At 54.2% G+C, this 26479-nt stretch overlaps 4 protein-coding genes across 4 annotated transcripts; 1 reads left to right on the forward strand and 3 right to left on the reverse strand.

Moving 5' to 3' along the window:
* Positions 1-3983, reverse strand: EMWEY_00002370 (Large low complexity protein, possible apicomplexan-specific, related; the record flags this gene model as incomplete). Its single annotated transcript, XM_013477346.1, has 6 exons — positions 1-577; positions 884-1485; positions 1871-2149; positions 2558-2725; positions 3222-3494; positions 3795-3983. The coding sequence occupies 6 exons, from the start codon at positions 3981-3983 to the stop codon at positions 1-3; spliced, it is 2088 nt and encodes a 695-aa protein (XP_013332800.1).
* Positions 3984-4383: 400 nt separating this feature from the next.
* Positions 4384-5952, reverse strand: EMWEY_00002380 (Chromosome III, complete sequence, related; the record flags this gene model as incomplete). The annotated part of the gene is made up of 4 exons (XM_013477347.1): positions 4384-4844; positions 5059-5238; positions 5572-5679; positions 5943-5952. The coding sequence occupies 4 exons, from the start codon at positions 5950-5952 to the stop codon at positions 4384-4386; spliced, it is 759 nt and encodes a 252-aa protein (XP_013332801.1).
* A 104-nt stretch (positions 5953-6056) lies between these two features.
* EMWEY_00002390 (hypothetical protein) lies at positions 6057-19929 on the reverse strand (the record flags this gene model as incomplete). Its single annotated transcript, XM_013477348.1, has 9 exons — positions 6057-6236; positions 6570-6809; positions 7053-7643; positions 7943-8676; positions 8908-10773; positions 11624-15338; positions 15558-17336; positions 18158-18760; positions 18994-19929. 9 exons carry the CDS (start codon positions 19927-19929, stop codon positions 6057-6059), a joined length of 10644 nt encoding a protein of 3547 aa, XP_013332802.1.
* Positions 19930-24758: 4829 nt separating this feature from the next.
* Positions 24759-25851, forward strand: EMWEY_00002400 (60S ribosomal protein L12, putative; the record flags this gene model as incomplete). The annotated part of the gene is made up of 4 exons (XM_013477349.1): positions 24759-24795; positions 25114-25182; positions 25352-25652; positions 25761-25851. 4 exons carry the CDS (start codon positions 24759-24761, stop codon positions 25849-25851), a joined length of 498 nt encoding a protein of 165 aa, XP_013332803.1.
* Between the last annotated feature and the right edge of the window lie 628 nt (positions 25852-26479).

Raw genomic sequence — 26479 nt, forward strand, 5'->3', positions numbered from 1 at the left:
TTATGAGTCGGCATCTGAGACACGTTTGTTGGTTCCCAGGTGAACGACTGTAGCGCAGCCTCTTTGTGTTTCGCGGAGCTCCCTATACACCTCGTTGGATACCGTTGAATCTTGGCAAGGAATGAAGTACGTCTGTGTAGTGGCGGCAGTAGGAGCAGCAGCAGCTGCTGCTGTTGCAGGCTGTGGACTCTGCCTGCCTTCTACCATCCTCACCGACCCCGCCCTACCCAGCGCAGCGGCCTCCGGCTGCCGCTGCCCTTCAGTGGAGGCGACTGTGAGCGTGACACCGCGGCTATCTGTTCGTACTTCTTGAATTTCTGCTACGCTGACGTGCCACATTATATGCACTCCTGCTTCTAGCGGTGTTGACGTCCTTCCCCGATAACGCGACTGAACGCCCTTCTCAGAATCATTTCCCTTCACGCTGACAAGGAAAATGTCTTGAGGGTAGAACAAAACAACTAACTGAGAGATATCCGGCTTCTCGTGCCGTAAAACTGTCATGCACTTCTGCATCGGCCGCAGCACTGCCAGGCCCAGACTCTGACGCAGCTGAGCTTCCGTTTCGTCGTAGGGCCTGCAGCACACAGCAGCCGTATTGCCGCAAAATGCCTCAATGCAGCAACCAGCAGCAACCCATACAGCAAATAGCAGCAATGCAGCACGAAGCGCCAAGCAAGCAACAACAATGCATCAGCATCCCTGCAACCGCAGACAACTATCCACCCGCGAGGACGCTGGTGCGGTCCGCCACAGCAAAAAAAGCTGCGCGGGAGCAGCGGCGGCAGCAGGGTCGTCGCCTAGGCGCAGCAGCAAGTACGGGGCAACCGAACAGCAAGAACAGGTTGAGTGCAGCAGTTGCTATTTGGTTCCGCTTTCTCACCTGACTTGTCCCTGTTCTCCAACCATGCGGGGCTGTCTGTGGCGTGTGCTGATGACTTTAAGAGCGCCTAAGGGTCTGCTGACTTCCGCTTGAATACCGCGGGTCACATCCGAGACGGCCTGCCCCACTTTGTCGAGGGGCTTGACGAGAGAGCCCATCAGCCCCTTCCCGATGCCCTTAAGAAAACCACCAACACCTTCTTTCTGCGCTCCTTCTAAGGGCTTCGTGACAATGCTGGACAGGGCCCATACACCCTCGCCGATGCTCTTGCCTGCAGAAAGAAACCCCTCTCGCATTCCTGAGGCCCCCCGGCCTCTTTCTCTGCGGCGTCGGTTGATGTACTCCGAATCGAAAGTAAACGTCGACAGCAAAGAACCGAGACCAGTGGACACGCTGTCCACAGCATTTGCAGCCAGACCAATGGTGTTCCTCCCGAACTCGTAAGGCATGCGCGGCAGATTCAGCAATGAGGACTGCCCCAAAGATGCAAATAAAGACGACAGCAAGTGGTACGTGTATCGCTCTTGCAAACACGAAGTAAAAGAAGCAACTGTCCCTCTTAAATACCGGAACTCCTCCTGGCTGAACGTCAAACGCGCCCCCTTTGAGCAAAGCACGCACACAACATAAACACAGTGCAGGCTGCGTGTGTAGCAGGCCAACAACACAACTTAACGCCTATTTAGAAAGCAAATAAATCAAGCCGCTCTCTGCGACGAAGAGGGGCACATGCACTACAGGGTCACAACAGACAACACCCCAAGAGCATAAACTACAATAACAGCAGCAGTTGCTTTAGCAGTCCCTGCAGCTGCACCAACTGCGGTCTCAATCATTCAACGCAGCCGACAGCGCCAGCCAGACTCCCTAAGGGGCCTGCAACATCAGAGGCATCGATTGCAGCAGCAACAGCAACGGCGACACCAGCAGCCGCAGCAGCTTCAGCAACAGCAAAACCAGCGCCAGACGCTGGTGCAGCGTCCCTACGGTCAGCTCAAGTCGTCCTGAGGCCATGAGGATCCTGAGTCCGAGTTTGAGAAGGTCGGAGATCATGTGCATTTTGTCGAGGACAAAAGAGCACCAGCAGTACACTCGGAAACGGGAAATAACCAAGGATTCTAGAGACAAAATCGTTGGAAGAGGAGGTGGTGAGTAGCGGAGAGCCAGAGGCTCTTGGACCCAGGCGCCCAACTCCTCCAGAGATACTGCACGCCGCGATGCCGCCTCTGCCAAGCCAAATGCCATGAGGCAAGACCACACAAAGTCCTGCACGCACAAGACAGGCAACAACCCATCCCTAAAAACGCAAGCAGCACCAGCACCAGAAGCTGCTGCTGCCGGGACCTACGACACTCGTATTGACGCCCTGGTGGCGATGTAAAAATGCACTTCGTTCGGCTACTCTTTCAAAGTGCTGGTATGTCCGCCGATTCATACACGCCTACTTCTGTGTATGTGTGAGGGACAAAACCCAAGGCAAACTGCAGGATTGGTGACTGCATAGGTCTCGCATTTCGAGGAGCTTAGGTAGAAGAAGCGAAGCATGCAGTTGCGTCAAGCTAGACCAGATTAGTTTGCGCTGGACAGCAGGACTAAGGATTCAAATATATAGTTTCCTTTCAGCGGCAAAGGGGCCGCAGTTTGCACCGGTACGCTCAGTTGGGGTGTACTTACATTCAGCCCGTTGAGCATGTCTGCATCGATGTCGATTTCCAAGTCGTCGATGTCCACCAGCGCCCTCTTCAACACAATGTCTCTGCTGCCGGAGTTCAGGCGGACGACGAAGACCGTCAAGAAGGGGTTGCTGCCTCTTGGCATAGCCTGGGGTGACGCTCCCCAGCTCTGTCCAGATATCGCAGCGCATGTACCCAATACGCACACACATTAAACTCTGCTCGCCCGACAAGGCAGACAGTGGAACCTGCCTTCTGCACGAAGTCAAACATGGGAGAGCAGCCTCAGCTCCGGTGTTTGTTGTGCGAAGTCGCCACATTGGCGTAGCCTCGAAACAATGCTGGTGGTATTTGATCAAGACACTTATCCCAACTGCCACTTTCAACTGTCTACTTAAACGCTTTAACAAAAGCAGGATCAAGAATGCATGCAGTCCCTAACGGCAAACACACTTGATGCTGAGCCTCTACAGCTTACAAACAGTGCTCAAGTAAGGGCAACCGCAGAGGCGGGTGTATTGTGTAGGCCTAGTTCGCGCCAATGCACCGAAGCACAGTACATGTTAGCAATACGTATAAATCATCCAAATCCACCTTCAGTTGTTCGTCTGGTGCATATTTCTGTCCGTTTGCATGCAGCGTTGGAATGTATATACAGTGCGCACCGTCGGCTCGTGGGAAGGGACGCTTCTGCCGCCTCTATTGGCGATTACGACGGGCTTATTCCCATTCTCCATCTGGTTGTCTACTTGTATCCTCTCTATTCGCAACACAACTTTTTCTCTGTCTCCTCGCTGCTGCAGCCCCACAGCCACCTGCGACAAGCTCGCGTAACACAGCTCCTCAGCCAAGGAGTCGCAAATCAAAGACACCCCAATCTCCTTCAGCTTCACAGCCAAGTCAAAGCTTGCAAAGGATGTCTCCGCCATCTGCAGCCCCTACACACGCATCCGCACAAGCCCAAACAGCAGCATGCGCCCATGTATGTACGTAAACATACATATGTGCATCGACCTCTTGCCAGCTGCAGCAGGCGTTGCCACGATACAAAAACAGCCACGCCCAGTAACGCATCTCCAAAGAACATTAGTCAAAGCACAAGCAGCACAAGCACCGAGTGCAGCAGGACCGTCCAGAGCAACAACAACTCAACGACCTCTTAATTGCACGAACCGCAGCTCTATACTGGAGCGCGTGGGCAGCAGACGCAACAGCAGTAGCGCATTTGCCCCCCTCACCACGTCTGCCGGTGTGCTTTGCGCTGGCGGCTGTTGTGTTGCGGGGAGCAGCTCTTTTGTCATCTTGGCATCTTTCGGTAGGACGGCAATGATGGTGTCATCACCGAACTTTTCAGATGTTACGACAAGATCTCCAACATCCGGCATCCCCAGCAACACCTCATAGCGCTTGTGCTGTGGATGCGCCATGTCGAACAGAATCGGCCGCCGTGGAGCGACGGTTTTGCTGTCTAGCCACAGAAGAACCTGGCACTGCAGCATGCATCCCCAAACCCCACACGCACCAACTCCTAATGAATATGCGGCTGTATGCACGCGGCCTCTAATTCTGCGGTGGCGCGCCTGCGGCTGTTGAAGCTGCTGCTGCGTGCTCGAAGAGATGTTGCTATTATTCGGTGGTACCTACTGACTTGTGGGGGTGCCGCTACTTTAGTGGGGTTACTATGGGCTTGCGATTGCCACTCCCGATGTGTTTGTTGTTATTGCTGCGTGGTTGTGGGAGGGAGTATTAGGCTAGAACAAATCACCCTTGTATGGCGTTGTTGCTGTTCGTGCGGCTGCTCTGTCTAGTGCTGCTATTGCTGCTGCTCTAGTTGTTGCTCCTGTCTGTGCGGTTCATGCGCTTGGTGTTCGTGCTGCTCGCGTTGTTGCATGTGGCGTTGCTGCTAGTGCCAGTGTTGCTGCTGTTGGGGTGGCCGCTTGTGGAGCTTCTGTCTTTGGTAGGCTGGTGGTGGCGGCTGCTTGCACTGTTGCTGTTGCTGCCTGTGCTGATGTTGTTGCTTACCGGCCTGGATTTGTACAGGAAAGGGAAGGGCCACCCATATACGACAGACTGTCCCTCATGCGCAAAGAAATGGCAGTCTGCCTCAGGGGGCCGCCCTGTCTGCCTGCTGCTGCTACTGCTGTTCATCTCGGAGTGGAATGTATGCACCATCACGCGCTGCACAGTTGGACAGCAATTGCGGACTACGAATGCCCCCCCGGTATCTGATGCCCGTATGGCGATGCTCTTGGCTCCCCCTTCAGGGGCAACATCGACGGCATACACATCTGAAGACATGCAGGCAGCAACGAAAAGTGTGGTTTGGTGGCCTGCTATGACTGATTCTATGTGACTTTGTGTGCCTTTCTCCGCGCCTCTCTTTGGCTGTCTGTGTCTGTGGGTGTCTGCACATGTGCGTGCCTGCACGTCCGTCTGCCTGTTTGCTCCACAGCTACTCTGTGTCGAGCCCTCTCTCCGTGTCTCGGGTATCTCATCCCTCACCTGGCTGCGTAGGCTTGGGGCTGCTCGATGGGACAGCCACCCACGTCCTGCCTGCGGTTTCCTCGCTGGCCACCACAGGCCCTGACCAGCCGCTAGGGCTGCAGCGCCCAACAACGAACTGTAGATGCTGCGGCAGCTCCTGCTGAGGCCAATACACTGGGTGTGTTTCCCCTGGCTTCACTGCAGCACAGTTGTAGCACAGAAAAGATTAACCGAGCACTGCAGCGTTTGCATGCATCACGTTTTCCACCAACACACGCAAACACACGCTAGATCGCCTTTGTCGCGCTAAAGCCTGCACCAGCTGCAGCAATAACCATAGGGGCCATAAAAAGATGAAACCGCAGCTGCAGTGACACTGCCACCAGCAGTACCCATTCGTTCCGATCCCTCGCGCCTTGTGCTCGCCGCATCATATGTGGCGACGCCACACAGCAGCAGCAAAAGGCAAGAAGCGTTCCAGTAGAAAGCGGCAACACCATACAATGGAAGCGGTATCTTCGTTTTGCGTACCCTCGACAAGAGGTCCCTGCGTCCGATCTTGTCGCAGGTAGACCGGTTGCTGGAGACAGTTTGTCAGTAGAAACTCCGGGACCAGCGACACCACACGGCAGAGAGCACCTGAGGAGAAACGCGAAGAAGGAATTTAGGGCGTAGTGGCTGCTGCAATGCTGCAGAAGCATGGAAGCGCATACCACGTTGATACAAGGAGAAGCCGCCAAGGCAAAGCAAAATACGGAAAGGATTAACAGCACCTCTGTGGAAGCAACTACCTCCACTGAACCAGACACCTCACAGTAGAAAGCTAACCTCTACTTTGTCTCAAAGCCGAGTACAGCACAACACAGCATGGTAGAAAGAAAGAACACTTAGTAGGCACATACCGACAACCATGTAAATGCACATAGAAAGGGAGCAGGAGAAGAGATGCAGCATGGGCAGCCGCAGGCCCGTACTCTGCTACCAGGTGAGGGAAGGACGCAAGCAGAGACAGGAGCTCATGTCAACTCGCCTGCTGTGTGTGCCAGCGCCAGCTGGTCAGTCTTCAAGCACAGCGTGTACAGGCTAGATGGGGCCGCCAACTCAGCTTTGCTGAATCCATGAAGAGCGGGAACGTCAGCGCAGCATTCCACTGGCGTAGAGCCACGAGGCACCGTAAACAAAGACAACTCCGGTGTCTGTACAGTTCACCACACGCAAGATAAGCGCATGAAGCTGCAGCTTTGTGTACAGCCCGGCAGATCGCTACGGGCCACCCGCGGTTTCGCCAAAACACGGTAGGAACACAGATACAGAAGAAGGAGCTTTCCTAGCAGGCGCAGGTGCCTAACAGTCTCATACAGCAGGGCCCCAGAGACTGAACAGAAGAGACCGCATTGCTAGCAGGAGCATACACCTAACGGTTCCCACCGTCCCTGGTTAAGCAGACTTGGGTGACCCCCAAGTTCCATATTGAACTGCAAGGCGTTCTAGCCACACATGCACCGATGTAGCCGCTGCGCCTTTCTCACCGTTGAGTCTCCTAGAAGAGCGTAGCCCCCAAAGTCGGGGAAGTAGCGGCCCGCCTGTATTGGCTTAATTTTTAGACCCGTTCGGTCTATGAAGAGACGGGGAGCAGAGACAACAGCAATAAGCTGTTTGGCAGAGACAAGTGGCACATACGGAGCCACTTCTGCTGCGTCGTGCAGCACCTCCAACTCTACTGTGGCCAGCGACGCAGATGGAAGCTGCACGCGAGACACGAGGCCCTCCTGCAAACAGAAGACCGTGTGACAAAGAGAAGGCCACTGAAGGCACTACGCCACAACCTTCGACACGCTTCAGAAGAAGTTCAAGCACATGATACAACATGCACGCAGCAGACACAGTGAGCAGTCAGAGGTGACAGAAAAGCGGAGGCATTGGTGCCAGATGCTGGCCAGATATTCGGCAACAGTGTTAACATGTCGTCCAAGAAGTGGCAGGGGGCAGCAGCAGAGCCAGCAGCAGCACACCTCTGAGGAAAGGAAGTTGCGGAGAGGCGGGGACCAGCGGGCGTCTTCGAGGACTGCGAATCGAAGCCAAAGGGATAGCTGTCTGCTAGGGGGTACTTCATAAACATAAAATACGGACTGCCTCGTCAGTATGCCTTGAAACACAGGCTGCTGCTGCAGCTGCTGCAGCCGTTGCAACGCAGATGCAGGTGGCGGCCTCTTCAAGGGGACGCTAGACCCGGACGCAGCAGCAGAAGGCAGCATACACACATCCAATTCCGTCAGAGTTGCATTCATAAGCGTCAAGGCGGGGAACACAGTCAGTGTCCTTAGCAGACGTTCAGCGGGCAGCGCCGTTTTGTGATCTTCCTGAAGCAAATGGAAGAAGAGGCATTTCTCCTTCTTCACCATTGATGCAGCAGCCAATGCATCATCACCTCCTGCTGCGCCTCCTGCTGCTGCAGCTGCTGATCCGGAAAGCGATGCAGTGCTGCGCTCTTCAGGCGGCAAGTATGCACAGTGCATGCACTGGCAGTCCACCACCCTGCTGCGGGTGTCTATACAGTCTGACCAGCCAGTGTAAGGCCCCATATCCGGCGGCGCAAGCGGTTCCTAACAAGCCCAGGAGACACAAAACTCCCGCAGCAGCAGACATGGCAGCACATCCAAGGAGGCAGCTCCATCCACAGCAAGGTGGAGAAGAGACAAGATTGAAGAGGAAGCTCGTCTAGACGGTGACACACGAAAGGTGACCTCCCAGAGACACCGACATCAGCATATAAAAATGCACACAGTAGGTATAAGAATGCACGCATGCGGCATGTGTTAGCAGAGAACCTCCCAAGGCCTCATGAGGTCGCAGCATGCGCGCAGCTGCATACATGCAGCAGCAGCAGCAGTTCCCTCCCTACCTCTCCCGATTCCCCTGCCTTCCTATCAGTAGCAAATGCTGCAGGGCGGAAGCAAACGAACACCCATCCGGCCCCCAAAATGGCATCTTGGGGAACAGACATGAAGTGCTGGTTTGGCAACAAGAACGTATATGCAAGCTTGCTTTGTTGCCGTAGCTGTTGCTGCTGCTTCTCCGGTTGGTGCTGTGGAGAAAAGAAAGACCGCCCTTGGGTGGTGATTCTGCGTAGCTGGGGAGATCCGGAGGAGGTGGTGCTGGTGCTTCTGCCGGTCTTGCCGCTTGCTGTGCGCTGCAGCTGCCACAGAAGCTCCTGTTGCAGAGCGAGCTCTTGCATGCGTTGCTGCTGCTGGCGCTCTTGTCTGTCCAACATCCACTGTGGGATAGTCTTGAGTTGGGGATCGAGTAGAGTGACCTCCTGAAAGGACTGAATTCCCCCAGCCGCCTGCGTGTCGGGCTGCTCCTGCAGCACGCTGAGGGGTGCAGCTGTTGCTGCTGCAGCAGGCAGCAGCAGTGGCCGCTGCCTTTGGTCCAGGAAACACACTTCTAACGGCAAGCCACTACGGTTCTGCAGCAGCACTGTGGAGGTCAGCAGAACCAGCTTGTAGGAGGGGTGAGGGCTGAGCACCTGTGCCACCAGCTCGCTGCTTACTCTCCTCGAATCTCCTCTTCTTACTGCTCCCCCCCAAAAGTCCTTCTTTAGTTCCAGCGCAGCCCAGTGGCTTGCGGTCGGAGTGCCTTTAACCGCAAAGAAGGACACAGTGAGACAGGGAGACAGGCACTAGACGTGCATGCAAGAGCAACATCCTAGATGCTCTGGAGTGGCGGCACAAACTGCAACAAAAGCAGCTGCGGCAGTGCAGCACTGATATGCAGCGGACAGCTGATGCCTGCAATCTAGTTCCTCTCTCTGGTAAGCTCATCATTCGTCTACTCCTTTCAAAGGCTACCAGCACGGCTAGCAGTTACCTGAAGCAGCTGAAGGGGTGCCTTCAGCTCCTGAAGAACCCTGCATCTGCTGTTGCTTCATAGGAGAGGCGAGGGTGCGTGTTGCCCCCAGCGGGATGCTCTCAGGCAGCAGTGTATCTCCACCTCCCGTTACATGCGCAGCACCAAACTTGCTCTTGCTCCTCATCTCCTCCAGTGAACTCACTGGCCGTGCTGTCCGCTGTTGCTGCAGCGGCGGCGGCGGCACTTCCTGCTCCTCCTGAGTGCACTGGGGCAGCAGCAAGGAGACGCTGTGGCTCTTCATTGCCTCAACCAGCACCGCCTGCATTCCCTGAGGAAAAGGCCCGACGCAGCGCCTCGGGTATCGCTGCAGCTTTTGCTGCTTCGTCTCGTCGGCAGAGGGAACAGCAGCAGGTTGTGTGTGTTCTGCATCAAGAAATTCGCCGATTGTGCGCTGGGCATCGCGCGTTAGGAGGAGGCTGCGAAGGAGTTCTGTTCTTGGCACATGGGGCAGCACTTCTGACGCTTGCTGCACTGTGGTAACGGGAACACATGTAGAAAAGAAGACTTGCTGTCTCCTTTCAGCTGTTCGAGAGGACTCTGCTGTTTTGCCTTCCATAAGCGCCTCCAGGGGAAGGGACTTAGAGCCTCCAACCTGTAGCACCATCACGGCCCCAGTGGTTTCGCTCTCTTCCGCTTCCTCCGCTTCTTCCCGCAGCATCTGCTGTTCCGACTGTGAGTGCTCATGCTGCTGCTGCTGCGTCAGTTGCCTATGTTGCTGCTTTTGTTGCTGCGGCTGCTGCTGTGGCTGTTGCTGGTGCTGTCCCTGCTGTGGCTGCTCAGAAACGAGGGTAAATGCATAGAGGAACTCTCCAGTAAGGTTGAGGTACCGGAAGGGTGCGCCACTACTCTGTTGCTGTTGTGCAGCAGCAACAGCTGCAGCGGCGTCTGCAGCGTATCCCCGTGCTGCAGCAGCAACAGCAGATTTGGAGAGCGGTGAGAATGGTGCAGGCGTTGAACTTGCCTGCCAGCTTTTTCTTGCATCATCTGATTCTGGAGATCCTTCAGGATACCTACTGTCCTGTGTTCCCGTGCCTGATGCTCCAATGCTGGCGGTGCGGGAGGGCAGGGAGGAGACAGTGCCTTTTGTAGGGCCTTCCTGCAGGTGTTGCACCAAGTATGGGACAAACCAAGACAGCAATCGGCAGAGCTGCGGCGTGAGATTTAACAAAAACGAAGAGTAGCTGCTGATCAGCAGCGCCCGCGCTGCCTTCGAATCCGTCCACTGATCGGGAGCAGCGGCAGCAGCTGCTGCTGCTGCTGGGCTGCCAGCGGCCCCGCTGCTGCTGCTGTTGCCTGTCAGGCGCTGTTGGTGAGCGAGATTCAGTTTCTGTTCGAGGACTAGGTCCCGTCTGTACACCACAGTGAGCTCCAGCTGCTCAATAAAGGGCTCCCACGTCCCGCTCTTAACGTTTAGGAAGCTGCAGCTGGAGCGCAGATCAATCAAGGACAACACAAGGTGCCGTCCAGACACCCGGCCCCTTAGCTGACCCACAGATAGCTGCAACTGCAGCAAAGGCACAACGGAGGCGCGCAAGTCGTCCAATAACAACAACTCCACACCCGCCAGCTGTACAGACACCCGAACGTCTTGTTCAAGCGCCAATTCACTATCCTGCTGGTGCTCGTCTACAGGGCAAGTGGGTTCCTGCTGCTTGATGTTGCTAGGAGTGGGGTTCTGTGGTGCTGCTGCCTTTGCTGATGCCGCCGCTGGAGAGGAAACCGATTGATCCTGTAGACCACAAACTGTGGGGCCGTCGGAGCTCAGGCCTCGCACAGCATTCAACAGCAAAGCAATGTCATTGCTGCTGACCCGAAGGAAGAACTCTACACGAACACAAACAGAACAGGAAGCTTCTCCCAGTCAAATATAGCTACAACGAAGCTGCAACAGCCGCCACCTTTGCATCTGCAGCTGGCCTCGCACTTGCTGCAACAGCTCCCCCCGCCACTGCAGTAGCCATAGTTGCTGCTGCTACTACCGCAACATAAAGCAGTCAGTATACACAGCGTTGTCCAATCTCCGCCTACTGCGAACGGTAATGGTCTTGTACTAGCAGGGGCTGGGCATATGGGTAACTCTGCCGACGCTGCTGGTTCAGCAACAGCAGCAGCTGTTGCTGCAGTTTGTGTGGTTGTGTAAGCGGGGACGAGCCACAGGAACAACAACGAGAAGGTGACCGAGAAGGCGGCGTGTTAAGACAGGGCCAAATAAAGTGCCAGCAGCACAGAAAAACACAGTGCAGCGACAAAACGGAGACAGGCACAGAGGAGCAGAGACGCGGAAACACACGGGTCAGGCATGGATATATATCTGTAGGTTTATATATTACACACTAATAGGTGTACTTGTATCAACAGGTGTATCTATATCAGTTGGAAGATTTGCCAATCCGTTCATATGCTCATCTAAGCAACTACGTTCACATATATATAAGTATTCAATCTGCACACTCACCTATGCGCATATTCACGTCCATGTGCATGTGTACATGTGTATACATATCTGTACGTATTAATATACAGATATACCCATCAAGTAGAAGCATATTACATATACGGAGAGAGAGAGAGAGGGAAAGAGAGAAAGAGAGAGAGAAAGGAAGGAAGAGAAGAGGTGAGCAAAATGGAAGGGGGACGCTGGTGCATACACAAGAAAGTGGGCTTTTCTGCTTACTGGGCACAATCAGTTGCATTCTAACCTTCGTCGTCAATCTGTTCGCCTGTTGCGTCCCTCCTCCTGAGGCCACTGCGCTGGTGAGGGGCTTCGGTTGTCTGGTAGTGAGTGCACGGGGGGCCTCAGCGGCAGCAGCAGCCGCGGCAGCAGTTGCTGCAGCAGCAGCGCCCGCGAAGGCGCGCTGCACAGCTGCCATCCTGGACTCTCCTGTGGCGGGTGCTGGAGGTGGTGGCGTCTCTTCGTCTGTCTCTTCAGCGTCACTGTCTGCATCTTCCTCTTCTGTTTCTCCTTGTTGCTGCTCCTGCTGCTCCTGTTGCTTCACCTCCTCGTCTGTTGCTGCAGCGAGGAAGATGCCCTTTCCCCGTACTGACAGGTCCTCGCACAGTAGCACCGCCCCTTCAGTCAACATGGAGGGAATAAGGCGACTGGGCTCAGGCCATTCCCCTATCAATAGATTCTCTTCCCCATATGTGTCGTCCCCTTGCTGTTGCTGCTGCTGCTGAAGGGCCAGTTGCTGCTGTCGAATGCTTCCAGCAAGGGAGAGCTGAATGACTTGGGGGCTCAGCTGGCCGCCCGACTCTGCAGATTTCTGGTGCCCAAGCCTTGTTGAGGCGGCCCTCAAGTAGCTAGCAGACATGCTTCGGCTTCTGCTGCTGCTGCTGCTGGCAGCAAGTTCGCCTTCGCTAGGGGCTGCCTCGAGACGTGACACTTTGCTGTGCTGTATCTCCAGGTGCTGCAGACTCACGACGACCCCTTCGGACAATAGAGATACAAACAGGTCACCACTCCAGACTATCAACGGTGCCGTGGGGCTCTCTATGTCCGTGTACACCACGAACTGCCCGTTGCAGATGCGCAAGCTGATCGTAGTGCTGTTGTTGCTGCTAGTACAACTGGTATTAGTACTGTTGTCGCCGCTTCTCCCACATGTCTGGGATTCCGTGGGAAGGGCTTCTGCTCCTGCCCTCCCCTCGAAGGACCTTGAAACTGTTCGGGGTCCTAGGTGCGAGTCTTGTCGAGAGTTGTCTTGGTGCTGCTGCTGCTGTTGCTGCTGGATCTGCTGTTGTTTCTGCTGCTCGCCAACGAGAGGTTGGGGCTTGGGGAAACGTTTCATGGTGCTGCACGCGTATGCTGTGGAGAAGTATTTGCCCAAGTCCCCGAAGCCCACAACAAGGGTATAAAGCGTCACATCCCTCAGTACCACATCTACAACACCCTTATCCGTTCCTGTTTCAAGGTGCAAAGACACTGCCGGGAGGCAATCTGCGTCTTCATCTGCGTCGCTCTTGCTCCAGCACTCGGCGTCCCCCGTATCGCACCCTTCTGCAGCCTGGGCATCTAAGCATCCCCCATCTAGGGGCCCATCTAAGGGCTCCTCTAGAGGGCCCCCAGTGCAGTGGGCGAGTCTTCGGTAATAGTTGGCGGTTTGCGGTCTGATGTCGTCAACTGCAAAGACATCTCCTGTGGCATTCAGCTGTAATTGAGTTCCCGTTTGAGCCGAAGAGGAGGCAGAAGCGAAAACAGCAATGCGGTGTACCGTCATTAGAGCGAGAGGAGTGCGGGGCCCCATTGATGTTTCAAGCAGCAGCTTGGGGACACACAACTGGAAATCCACATGTAGAGGCACCTCCAGATCCCCTTGTTGTGAAGGCATCTGCAGCGGGATATTCCATGCATCCGTTGTGTCTCCCTGTCCATATCCCCGTGTGTTGTTGTCGCTGGCACTGCAGAGTCTCTCAGCCGCAGCTGCAGCAGGCTGCCGGGGTTCGTACCCTCCCCCCGTGATGTTCTCATTGAGGACATCTAGGAAGAGTGTCAGCTGCTCCCTGGAGAGATGCAACAGCCAGGGTGATGTGTGGGCAGCCACAGACACGCGATTTGAGCACTGTAGCCGCACCCCTACGTTGGCCGTCTTTAAGACCTCCCCTTCTACTGAGACCCTGTCCTCGCGGGCGCGGATTTCTCCCAAGGGGATATCTTCGTTGTCCCGTGCACTCAACTGCATGCCCGAAAAATCCAGCTTCAGGTTAAATGCCCATTCCTCCTCCTTCGCTGCAGCACCTCCTGCTGCTGCTGCTACGGCTGAGGTGTTGCCAGGCTCCAAAACGGCTCTGCAACTGCCTGCATCCTCCTGCTGGGCAGCAATTACTGCGCATGAGCCAGTCTCCCTCGGGTTGATGCAACCTCCTTCGAGGTTTTCCCCGGGATTGTCTCTGTGGGGACGCTGCTCCAGGGAAGCACTTTGCAAGTTAGCAGCAGAGATGAGAGTATATGCGTTGCTAACCCGCAGGATGCCTGCACTGAAAATAAGAAACCGCCCCAGACCTTTCAACTCCACTTTCCCCGAAGCAGCAGCCAAGGCAACGGACTCTGCTTCGCTTTCTGGACGAGGAGACAACTGCTGCTGCCGTTGCTGCTCTCGACGCAACTGCTGTTGTAGCTCTGGAATAGCGGCTTTGTTTTCTGGTACTATAAAAAGGGGGCAGTCAATGTGAAGCGCGAAGAGCGAGCGCGAGCCCGTGGCTGCTTGTTTTACTGCCTCATAGGACTTGGAAATAAATATGTCGAAAATTCCATCTCTAAGGTAGTCTAGAAACGCCTGAATATCCTGGTGTATGTACACCAAACACAACTGACTCACTCGCCCCGACACACAAACGGAAAACGGAAGTGGTCGGCCTGTTCCAGGCTCTCCTCCTCCATATTGCCGTATCTTCAGAGCAACAAGCAACGAGTCCTGCTGCTTCTCCTGCTGGTCATGCTGCTGCTGCTTGTCCAGCAGCGGTTGCTGCTCGTTTTCTCTGGGAGCTAAGACGCAGCGGTCGTTGAGGATGACTGCTGCGTGCCTGATAGAAAGAAATGTCTCCGAGTCTCCATTGGGGTACGACTCGAGGGAGACGCAGACATCTCGTACCCCCACTCTGCAGTACACAGAGCGGCCATCCCAAAACGAGACTGCAGCTCCTTGAACGGTCAAATCCAGAGAAACGGACACCGGCAGAGGTCCCTTCCCCTCGATGTTGCTACTGGTGCTGCTGGGCTCGGGACTCAACTGTTGCTGCTGCTCCCCGCCGCCACCTACTAAGGCAGCGAGAGGAGGCATGTCCCCTCCGACCTCCAGACCACTACGAAGCCACTGAACTCCACTGCTGGAGTCATCTTTCACGCCGCCGCTGTCGCTGCTGCTGCTGCTGCTGGTGGTGCCGCTGGTACTGTGGCCAGTAAGGGATGATATAACGGACGCAAATTTGGCCTCTGCTTTGGCATCGCCTGTGTTAAGGGAACTCTGCATTGCTTGCAGGGCATCCTGTAGAGCAGCAAACGCTGACTCTGAGAGGAAGGGTGGGCGGCTGAAAGTCGCTGCTGCAGTGGCCAGCTGCTGGTCCAGCTGATGTCTGTACACCTGGGCAGTCTCAAGAACGCCGCGAAGAGACTCCTGTCTCCAGTGCACCTCGGCGGGCAAAACTACGAGGGAGGCGCGAGTCTGCGGGTCAGCTCCTCTCTTGTAGTTGAGGGCCAGCCGGAGGCTTCGGGCGTCTGCTGCGCCTCCACCCCGCTTCTCTTCCGGATCGTCACCGAAGCCTCCTCCTGAGTCATCTAAGGCGTCTTGGAAGGACTCCAGTTGCCGCGTCAGGGTCTCAGTATGCGATATAGCGCTTTTGAACCGTTCCATGGAAGCAGAGGGCTGCGAAGATACCGGGGACTCGCAAGAGGGCTGCGAGAAGCAAGGACACAACGACAGCAACACACGCATTCGAATGCCTTCCGTCTACAAGCAGTAGCAACAGAAAGACACGACCCATATGCACTGCCCTGCAAGGCGTACAACTTTACAGGATGCACGCTGCATATCCACCGTCAAAGGTATGCAATTTCAGCCTGCCGGTTTAATTCTGGTTATTCAGCATTATTGCGGTTAAGGTTTGGGGATTACCGTGAAGAGCACCTGCTTGTTTAGGGATTGAAATAGAAGAGACTCGGTGGATGGATCGGAAACAAAGACATCGCGAAGAGCTGCCGAGATATTGCAGGTGCCCACACCAGTGTCTGCTCCAACTGTAATCTCCAAAGCAGACAGTTGCGCTCTCAACACCCCCTTCTCTTCCGTACTGCTGCTGCGGTGTACAATAAACCCGCAACGGCTGAAGCGCCAAGTCGACGCTATCACAAAACCCCCGCCTTCATGGCTGCTGCTGCTGCTGCTGCTGCTATCTCCGGACTGCGTGGTTCGCAGCGCCGCTGGGATCCCTCTGAGGGTCTCTAGGGCCGATGCCGCTGCTACGCCGGCCCGCTTATCCTGGCGTGGCGTCTTTTGCTCGTCCATATCTTGAGGGGCATCCGCTGCAGCAGCTCCTCTAAGCGCAGCACCATATGTTGTGGCAGGAGCGCCAGCAGCAGCGGATGGCAGCGCTGGCTGTACAACGGACTTAGCGAGGGAGACTGGAACTGCAAGGAGTAGCGCCACTGCCTCAGGCGTTGCCTCGATAAATATATCGTCGAATTCCAGGTCCATACTGATGCGTGTTGCCGCCTCTACCTGCAGATGTACGCGGATGGGTATAGGACGTAGCAGAGACACCTCGCGCCCTCCCTTAGGAGAGCAAAGGAGGCGGGTCTCGTTCAGCTCGAGCACTGCCCGTAGCGCTCCGTAGGGACAAGGCCCGTCTGTCTTCAGAGTTAGTCTCCCAAGGTGTACAGCGACACTGCCTGAACCTAGGGAGTCCAGGTGGAAGATGGGCGCCGCTATGTTTAACTCCAGCTGCAGCAAACCCGGCAGACGGTGCACTGCAGCAGCGTAAACTGTTTCTCCCTTCTCCCTCAAACCCTCCACCAATTCCTGCACATGCATCGCCCCCAAATCTCGCTGCAGCTGTTCGGGCTCTTCCTCGTCTAGTGCTGCTGCACTTGTGCCTCCTGCTGCAGGGTCGACTGCTGCTGAACCTCCCCGCGCCTCCTGGGAGTAGACAGCAGACACCGTGTTTTGCAATCTCCTAATATCTTCGGGAGTCTCGAAGACGAAAAAAGCACCGATCGTCTTTAGAATGTCTGGGCGCACCGAGGCCACAAGTGGCGCTAGGTGTACAGACACCCCGAGGATGTTGCCATGTGGGGTCAACCGGTGCTGCAGCAAGAACTGTGCAGCTGCCAGAGAAGTAGGGGCAGCCCGAAATATTGCAGAGGGCAAATGGATAAGCTTCCCTGTATCTCCAAACAGACCCACGTGAGTCTTACCGAAGCCGCCGCTGCTGCTGCTGTCTGTTTCGCTGCGGAAGTGCATGAGGGTGTGCTGTTTCTGCCGCACTGTGAAGTCTGCGAGGGAAAAGGAAAAGGCCCACTCCGCGTTGTCTTCTCCTGAGTAGTCTTGGCGGTTGCAGCAATCTAAGGAAGCCCGCATACCGCTAAGAGACAGCGACAAAAATGACAACTCCTCCTCTCCTGTTCTCGTATTTCCAGCTGCTGCGGCACCTGTCCCTGCTGCACCCTCTGCGAAATGAACATCTGGAGGAGAATTCGTTGGGCTGTCGCGCGGGGGCAAGGGAAAGTCCTCTGGAAGATCAGGAGGTCCACCAGGGGGCCGTTCTGTCTCCTCGTCCTCGGCAGCCGCCTCCAGGTCCCCCTCAGCATCATCCTCAAGAGACACTCGAAACTGCAGCAAGTCGAAACTCAAGTGGTAACTTGATGGCAGACCCATTCCTTGCAGCGTTTCGTCATTCTGAAGACACAGCAGCCCTTCGCATCCTAACCCAACCCTAAATCCTAAACCCTAGACCCTTGACCCCGCATTCAGGCTCTCTTCTCTACATCTTGAATTCTTACGCTTGGCTAAGGGGACCGGCGCTCAACACTTTCGGAAACGAATGCCGATGTGTGTGCCATCCACTGTCATGGAACTCTTCCTGCTGCTCATGCTTCTGCCTCTCCCTCCTGCCCTTTTGTAATATGTGTCTCTCTGCCGCTCTACCTGTGCATTGCCTTCGTGTGTGTACCTCTGTTTAGCATCTATCTCGTGTGCTTTTCTCATGTGTAGTTTCCCTGCGTGCCGGATTGAATGACAAAGAGCCTTGCCTGCACAGAATCCATGATAATCTGTATGTCTTCCTGAGTTATCAGCGGCTCCTCCTCTCCCTTTTCCTGCTCCTCTCCCTGCTGCTGCTGATCGCTACGTGTGGCCCACTGCCACCAACTCTTTGGCGGCGGTTTGGGCTGTCTCTGTTCCTGCACTTTTTGTGTCTCGGCCATCACCCTGCTTGTTGCTTCCCTACATATGCTCCTCCACTTGGCAAGCTGCACGCATCAACCAGTACAGAATCTAGAACCCACGGACGAAGTTGCATTTGGGCTACTTCTGTGGCACCCCCCTCCCCTGCTGCAATGGCCTGTCCTCATAAGTCCAGGTACCCCTGGCCCCCGGATTTGCCATGGGTTATGTTGTTCTTCAGCAGACCTTGTTGCAGGCAGAAGGTTTTTTTGAAGGTGCCACCCGGCTGCCTAACGGTCAGTGGTTAAGGGTGTATGGTTTAGAGTTTTGCTTACATGACGGACGCCCACAACGTCGTACAGCACCCGAAGTCGCCTTTCCTCTGACTCGCTGAGGGGCTGCACGCCCTTGATCCCCTCCTCAGCCTGCAGCTGCCGCCCGTACAGTGCAGTGAATTCCTTTTGAGTCTTTCCGTTGTTTTCCAAGTCCTCAGGGGCTAGAGCCACGGTGTGGGCCTCTCGCAGCAGCAGCCGCTCGCAGCGCCTCCGCCTCTCCCCAGCCTCATGCATCAGCTGCAGCAGCACCGCCAGTTGGGACTTTCCGATGGCTGCTCCGTGGCTGCCTTGCAGCACTTCGAGCCTTGCCGAAAACTCCTGGCGTGTTGCTGCATGCGCTATGTTCAAACGTAGATGAAGGGGCTTCAAGATGTATCTGTTGCGTCCCCTTCTGACCCTCTGAGGCAAGCCGCCTGCCCGTCCTGCGCGGGATGCTTCTGCATGCGTCCCTATCTTCCTCGGTGGGGGAGCAGTAGATGATCCTTCCCGCTTCCATTTGCGGCTCGATTCCCTCGATAGAGGTGCAGAGGCAATGGGGCTCTCTACGGAGAGCTTTTTCGGGCCCACCTTCGTTTCTCGATCTTCCTCCCTCCCCTGCTGCTCCTGCAATGCATTCCAATTCATGCCCAGCGGCACGCCAGCACACACAGGCAGTCAGCGAGTGCATACTACCAGCAGCTGGAGCACAGCAAATATTGAGTAGCTTGCTGGCCTGGTGGCGAGCTACAGTCGCGTAGACGGAGGCTCCCACCTGAACGGCGGCTGTAGGATGCTTGACGGAACGAGCGAAACAGATCACTGCAACGCGTGGCTGGGAAGATGGGAAATTGTCCTACCTGGTGTTCTGAGGTGTCCTGTTGAGGAGCCTGCAGATCCTCGTCGTGCAGCTCTGGGTTAACAACAAGTTCCTTCTCAGGCAGCGCATCTTCGCTCTCCCTTGAAGAAGCCGTAGGCGAAGCCCGTACCTGTGGCCCTTCTGAAAAATCCGGGGAATTACCCAGCTCCAGCTCCGCGTCCACCTCGGGTTCCTCTTCCAGCAGCAATTCCGGTGTGTCTGCTGCTGCTGCCGCTGCTGCTGCTGGGGTGCTGCCCCCACAGCTGTGCAGCTCACAGTAGGCAGCGAGACCCTTCAGCTCGCATGTCTTGTAAAAGTCCTGCTGCTGTTGCTGCTGTTGTTGCTGCTGCCCTTCCCCGGTTGCCCACATGTCAGTACTCTGTAGAGAGAGGCTTTCCAGGACAACGCCAGCCCGGAAGCCTCTTTGGCGGTCCATTAAGGCAACATGAATGCCCTTGACGCTCACTTGCAGAGTGCTAAGGATCTTATTGGCCAGGCGGAAAAAGAATCCGCCCTCGGCGTCCTTCCCAGTTTGCTGCTGCATCTGCTGCTGCAGCTGCTGCCGAACCTCCCGTAGCTGTACCTCGCAAGCCTCCACCTGTTGCATCTTGACGCTGCGGAGCTGCTGCTGCAACTCCGCATCCGCCAGCTGCGGTATGGGCTTTGGCTCAAGCAGTAAATACACATCTTGAATATCGATACTGACTGGAGAAGATCCCAGGCTGGCCCAGGGGATGTTAAGAGTTATCCTTCCTATGCGGCCCCACACTACCTTGAATGGGATACCCAGCAAGTCTGAAATCTCAGGCTTCACATGCAGCTCTGATAGAGCTACATTGCCGCTCCAGACTGCCACCGATAACTTCTCCTTGCTAATGCCCAACACGTAGGGCGCCAGGTAGCGGCTGAGCAGGCGTTCAACCACAGACTCCAGCATTGTACTTTGCTGAGGTCAAAGTCCACCCGAGGTCCTGATAACAGGCGTTATCCTCAGGTGCTTGCCACGTCCCCAGCAACGCACCCGTGGCTGAGCACTCCCCCCTCTGAAGAGGGTAGGAGTTCCCAAGCGCTGACACTGCAGGATACAGATATGGTTGTACCAGCGCCAGGGACAAATGCTTCAGAAGAATGGGCGGTGTGTGCGGGGCAAGCATTCAACAACGGTGTCTGTAGTGCTGCTCGACCTGCCGGCACATGACAGATGAACAGAGCGGCGGCCTCGAAGTTAATTAGACGCTGCGAAAACTCGAATTCTCTTGAGATAAACCACTGAACAGAATAACGGAGGACAACTCTACGGGCAGCTTGCAAACATGGTAGACGAGTCTCCCGCGATCGGCTTTTTGCAGCCTCCCTCGACCATTGCAGCGAATTGGCGGAGGGTAATGGGGTTGGAATTAGTATCGAAGGTCATAGCTGCCCTGTGATTGAGATGAAAAGAAGAATTCAACTCGAAAAAGTAAAGCAGTGTGGCCCTCCGAATATAGTGAACCTGGCACCGACAACGGTACACATCGGGGGAGCCGCTGGGCAAAACGCATCCCTAAAGCTTCCCTTGAAGCCCGATTTCGAATATTAATTACCACAGAAGTCGTTTATTTAAGTGTTATAACATCTTCATTCAAGACTGCTAGACGATCCCTATCCTCAGTTTCAGCAACAAACACACAGCATGTACAGCGCAGCCGCAACAGAGCCAATGGGTTTGCAGACCACCACGGGAGCACGGAGAGCAAACAGATACACAGCATGCACTATGAGGGTTTGAAATTGTTTGAGGTGTATTTTTCAGTGGGAGGAGAATTGCATCATTCCCACGGAAGTCCCCTGTGGTGTTAAAAGGCAGCACGCAGACAAGCCCCCAATCTGTGCGAGTAAAGATGTTCATCGGTGGTCACCGCGGTCGCGTGCAAAGCAGAAAAAATTACATTGGAAAATCCGTCCATTCTGGAGTTGACTCGAGAGCCTTTCCATGTTGTTGAGGCAGAAGGGGGCGACGAGCACAAGTGTACTAGGAATTGTCAACGTATGCATATGCCCGTTGAGGGTCGCAATAAATTCAAAGTGTATTATACAGAGAAGTTCCCAAAGTCAGCAGGCCTACATACCAGCCTCCAGGCGTCCCGGTCTCAGCGACACAAGGACCTGGGCCTTCCGGAGGGACGCTGAAGCATACACCGTCGGACGCTGCTTTGTGTATTTCTACTTGCGCACAGGCCTGCTATTGATGGTGTCATGAGTGTTCATCGATCGCTTACAGTGTTAATGTATGCACCGAATAGGAATTGGTTGTGCGTGCATATGGTGTTACCTTGCACCACCAACTGAGAAAACATACATTGCAGCTTGTGGCAGGCCGCTTTTTTTCCGCACCAGCTCCACGCTTGCGAGGGGGAGGTCGAGGAGTTCAGTGGAGTTGAGCTGTAACAAGATCATTTAGTTTTACAGAAGGTTTATTGTCAATTGTAGCAAAGCCAAAATACTTGGTGAACACTCCACAGAATAAGCTCCCTCCCCAGTCTGCTGGCGTCCAAAGAGCAGCATCCCCCTCCCTTGGAACTGCAAGAGAGGATGCGGATTACCATTAGAAGCAACACACGGCAATACGCTGATGGTGGGAGACAGGTTCTCCTGGACCAGCAAACAGGCAAGCCTTCATGGCTGTATGAAAGGATACTCTAAGCAAGTGTTCAGAACGTCTGAGTGAGGGAGGCCGCGCTCCAGGGACAAACTCAGAGAGTCTTGCCAACAACCGAGAAACTAGGCAACATCTGCCAGCACCCTCTTGTATGCAGCTCACGCCCCCCTCTGCCCCCGTGCCGCTGATGGCTGTATTACTAGGTGATTTCCTCCGGTTGCTTAACAGCAGAGGAGGCTTGTTGAGACTTCTGCTGCTCCTCTCGCTTCGCATCCGCTCAACAGTGTCTGACCTCCCCCGTGTTTTGGTCGTGATGCTGCTTCTTTTTTCTTTGATGGATTCATTCTCCCGGTTTTACTATATTTTAATACCTATTTTTCAGTTTGTTATATTTAGAGAACCCGACCGGCCAGAACACATCATGCAGTTGTTTGAGGGAACAATGCGGCTCTGAGCACGGCACGACGCTGAACGAGATACATATATGGTTTTCTTATTGGTTAAACATCTGGTGAACCAACTGGATTACCCCCATATTCCTCGAGTATTACATTGTGCGGCCAGTTAATGGCCAACTAACTCATGGATAATTTTTACATCTGAGAACATTCCCCTCATTTACTTTCACTTCCAGTGTTCCTTGGGTCTAAAGTGTATTGCAACCACGAAAAATTAGGTCTCTGCAAAACCGGCACAATGAAATGCATGCATTTCTCCGCTGTTTCGCTCAGCGCCTCGGTCCTCTATAAAACCCTCTTCGCTCTGTTTTCCTTATAACTCTGCTTCCGTTTTGCCACAGAGGTGCAAACTTTGTTGAAAGCGCTGCATTCTCTCTTGCTTTTAGGCACGAATACCTCAATGGTGTTGTACATTCCGTGTCATGTCAACATTGTTCATTTCTGAATTAATATGGCACTTTATTCTCATAGTCTTTCGACTCGGCGTGTCCGGTCTACTATCCGCGAAGCGTAGAGGCACTGACTGCGCCAATACATGGGCTGGGATAGTGCACGTTCTCCCCATTGCCTCAAGCATCATATCCGCCACGTAACCTTTGTCGAGTTGTGCTAGTAACTCCTGTCCATTAAGACGAACGAGGTTAGCCACAGAGCTTACTCGATGACGATATGCAGGCCAGGCTGTCATCACCTGCGGTTCCGTCACTACGCCAGTCGTTTCTTGGGGGTTCTGGTGTTCCCCTCATTGTTAAGCTGTGCGCGTGGAGCCGTTTAGTATACAGTACTGGGATCATTTAGGTGGCACAAGGGGTGGTTTTGTTCTCTTTTATGCGTAAATATGTCAGTGGCTCCGACATCAATCCTTTCACCTCTTAGTTCCCTTTCAGGAGGCCAGCCCGACACATGCTGCCTTTCTTGATGAACCATTGATCTAGAAGTGTTCAATCCGCTGTTGGAATTTGCGCATGAATTAGTCTCACTTCTTGGTGAAGCGTTATATCGACAGCTTCCTGTGCTTAGGCCTGCCCAGCTCTGCCATTGCCGGCTCCCTCTTCAGCACACACCCCAGCGCATCAAGAAGTGTTTCCATATTGTTAATCATCTCTAGAACAGCAGTACCCTTTCTCACGTACAGATCCCCCTGGAGATGACAACAGCAATTGTGGCTCGTCTGGTGCTTTTTGGAAAGGAAAAATAGTAAACCCTAGACCAGCAAAGAGTTCCTAAGGTATCTGAGCACCCCAGCAACTTTCCTGTATGTATCCATTCCCGTAAATTCTCTTCGGTGTGCATGTACCGTTTGTTGGCGTGCGTTGTGAGCTAGGATGCATAAATTGTTCATACTTCAGCCGCACGAGGTTCCTAACAGTAAATCAGCTCCCGAGAAGTGGACAGATACGGAACAAGTAAAAGGATGAGATTTAAAAATATTTGAGATCGTTTTCAAATATTTGTTGCGTATTTATATATATGCATATTTTTGCTTTGCTGTGCCTCCGGGTCTACTCACTGCTGTGGAGTAGGCCGCCCTCCTGTACAGGTGGTTTTTGTTTCTTCCACCTGCCCCTGGTGAAATAGGCTGCGCGCCTAGGCCCACCGATGGTCTTCCAGTTTATCCAACAACTCCTGCAGCCTGCAACGGAGCCAAATTATTCAGGAAATTGTTTCCTTGAGGCAGATGAACTCCCTTCCCACTCTTTATGGGTTCTGGGTGTTGCGACTCAAGCCCCAGATTGTGCTGCAAAGGGGGTGGCCAATCAAGAATCGCGATGCGTCTGGTTGCTGCCCTTTCAACAAGCCTTCCGCAGACGCACGCATTCGGTCGGCAAATTTGTTTGATGTGGGCACATAAACGCCAACACGGGCTAAGCAGACACCTGGTGCTTTAGGTGAATTTCTCAACAACTGTCTACAGCGTCTGTACAAAGAGCCATGTGGCCCTCCGTCTGCTTGCATTCGCTGTTATCCTGCACATCGAGACGCAACAGGGTGTGTTGCAACTGATGCCGTGACGCTTGACATCCCGCGACTCGAGAGTCTTGAGCCCCTGCACTCAGGACGCCTGGATGCTGGGAATGGATGGCAGTTACATTTAAGGAGCTTTCACTGCAAGCATGTTGGCTCATCTCCACCTCACGACAGCGCATGGATAAGAACCCAAGAACCGTGTTACAGCAGACAGTTGTTGGTAGCTCTTGCTTGACTACCGTTTGTCTATTATAGCTAGATAACGTTACATGCACCAACTTCAGACAGCATTGCAAGCGTTGGAGAGAGTACGATACATTTGTGGTGTCTCCTTTGCAGCTCACTGCGCACCAGAGGTGGCGTCTGTTGAAACGGAAGCGTCAGCGCGACGTCTCCATTCAAACAGCTCCAAATTCGTCTTACACTACAAACACAGCCATTTAAGTTTAAATATAAGAGGAACAAATTCTGGGATAGCTTGCATGCAGTCCTGAAGTCCTTCTAGGGATAGGAGCAGCCAGCAGAACAGGAGCCCCAAACCACCTACAGGGCTGGCAGCAGCCGCCAATCCAGCGGGAGCCTGTCGTTTATGGGGGCCTCTTCGGAAAAAGTTGCCTAGATCTTACGGCATTTCTTCCTGTGGGGCGTGTTTTTTGTGGCTATTTTCGCGGCATTTTTCGGCGGGAAGACCACCTCGTGAAAATGGCCAAGAAATTCGACCCTAACGAGATCAAATACAGTCCGCCGCCCCACTCCTCTCACACTCTGATCGTGTATTGTCCTTCATCTCTCGTTTCCTTCCAAACCAGCAAGAATATTGTAGAAAATACTAGAATGTTAATTGGCGTCAGAAATATCTGAGAATGCTCCTAGGTTTACCCGTCTATGCGTACTCCGTGGCTTGCATGCTCGAGCCAAGTCGTTTGTGTGACTTGCCGGTGGTAGCAGCTATGACTGGTTCGTTCTTTCCAGGACAGTTTCTTCTTGGAAGATTTGCGGTCTTTGTTTGCTTTGCTGCATGCTTCTGCTCTTTTACTCTTATGTGCGATTTGCTCAGTCTACCTCCGCCAGACTGGCGGTGAGGTTGGCGCATCTTCTGTTCTGGCCCCTAAGCTCGGCCCTCTGGGTGCGTTCATTCATCAGTTTTTGTAAAGGGCTGGCTGCTAGCCAATGGTTATACTAAAGTTTAGCTCATGATAAGCCACCAGCTGTAGTCGGTGTGCTGCCTGAGGACACAGGGCCTCTGCTATGACCATGGGGTGCATAGTTCTGGTGCCTGTGATGTCTCGTTTCAGGTATGTCCCCTAAGAAGGTGGGCGATGACATTGCAAAGGCGACGATGGCGTGGAAGGGCCTGAAGGTGACGGTTTGTTTGAAGGTGCAGAACCGTCAGGCCACAGTGGAAGTGATGCCCTCTGCCTCATCTTTGATTATTAAGGAGCTCAAGGAGCCCGTCAGAGACAGAAAGAAGGTGAAGAACATCAAGCACAACGGGAACCTGACGTTGCAGCAAGTTTACCAAATCTCCCGCACCATGCGGACAAAGTCCATGGCGCACGAGTTCTCCGGTACTGTCAAGGAGATTCTGGGCACATGGTAAGTGCAGTGCTTTTCGGCTCCCTCGGGAAGTTTCTGCCCATTGGTCCGTATTGCGTTTTTTACCGAAAAATTGCGTGTTGCTGTGCTTCACTGTTTCCCCCTCAGCGCATCAATTGGCTGCACAGTTGACGGAAAGGCCCCCACCGATGTTCAGGCGGAGATTGACTCCGGAGAGATTGAGGTTCCCGCATCATGAGCTGCAGTCCGCTGCAGCATATCGGAGGTGACAGCCTAAGCTGGAGCCATTCGATTTGGGGAGTTGTTGGGCAAGGAGAGCAGCAAGTGCTCCATGCGGCAAGCAGCCTCGCACCTCTACTAAGCCTGGTTGAACATGGGGCACCAGCACAACCACTGTGCCGCCCCAGCAGTGTATACCACCACAGCCCCAGAGGCTGTCATCTTCGCGGACTCATGTCTTTCTCCTCTATAATATTTTCTGCTCTTCAGCCTAACAGCTGGTCGAACCACGTAGATGGGTAGTATCCGTTGACGTTCCTAGTGCGAAGTGTTATTAGGAACGTCACTTTTGGTATATTGGGCAAAATGTATACGCCCGTCGGCTTTACGGTGTTGTAGCTACAGAGGCTGCAACTGTCTCCGGTTCACCGCTATCGGCGTATTTGTGCAGTGGAAGTATGAAGCTCAGCTGAAGGTGTCATTTGGTCTGTCTGCATGAACTACGACTATGGGTTCCAGTTGAACAGCTTATCGGCGCGTCGGGCGCAAAGTTGAGGGTTAGCAAGTGTGCGGGGTCCAGTTTTTGTATTAACAAAATATAAATATTCCTAGCTCCCCCCTCCCCTCCCCCCCCCCCAGAAGCCACC

Source organism: Eimeria maxima, genomic scaffold (genome assembly GCF_000499605.1).
Source record: "Eimeria maxima Weybridge genomic scaffold, Emw_scaff12, whole genome shotgun sequence".
NCBI lineage: Eukaryota > Apicomplexa > Conoidasida > Eucoccidiorida > Eimeriidae > Eimeria > Eimeria maxima.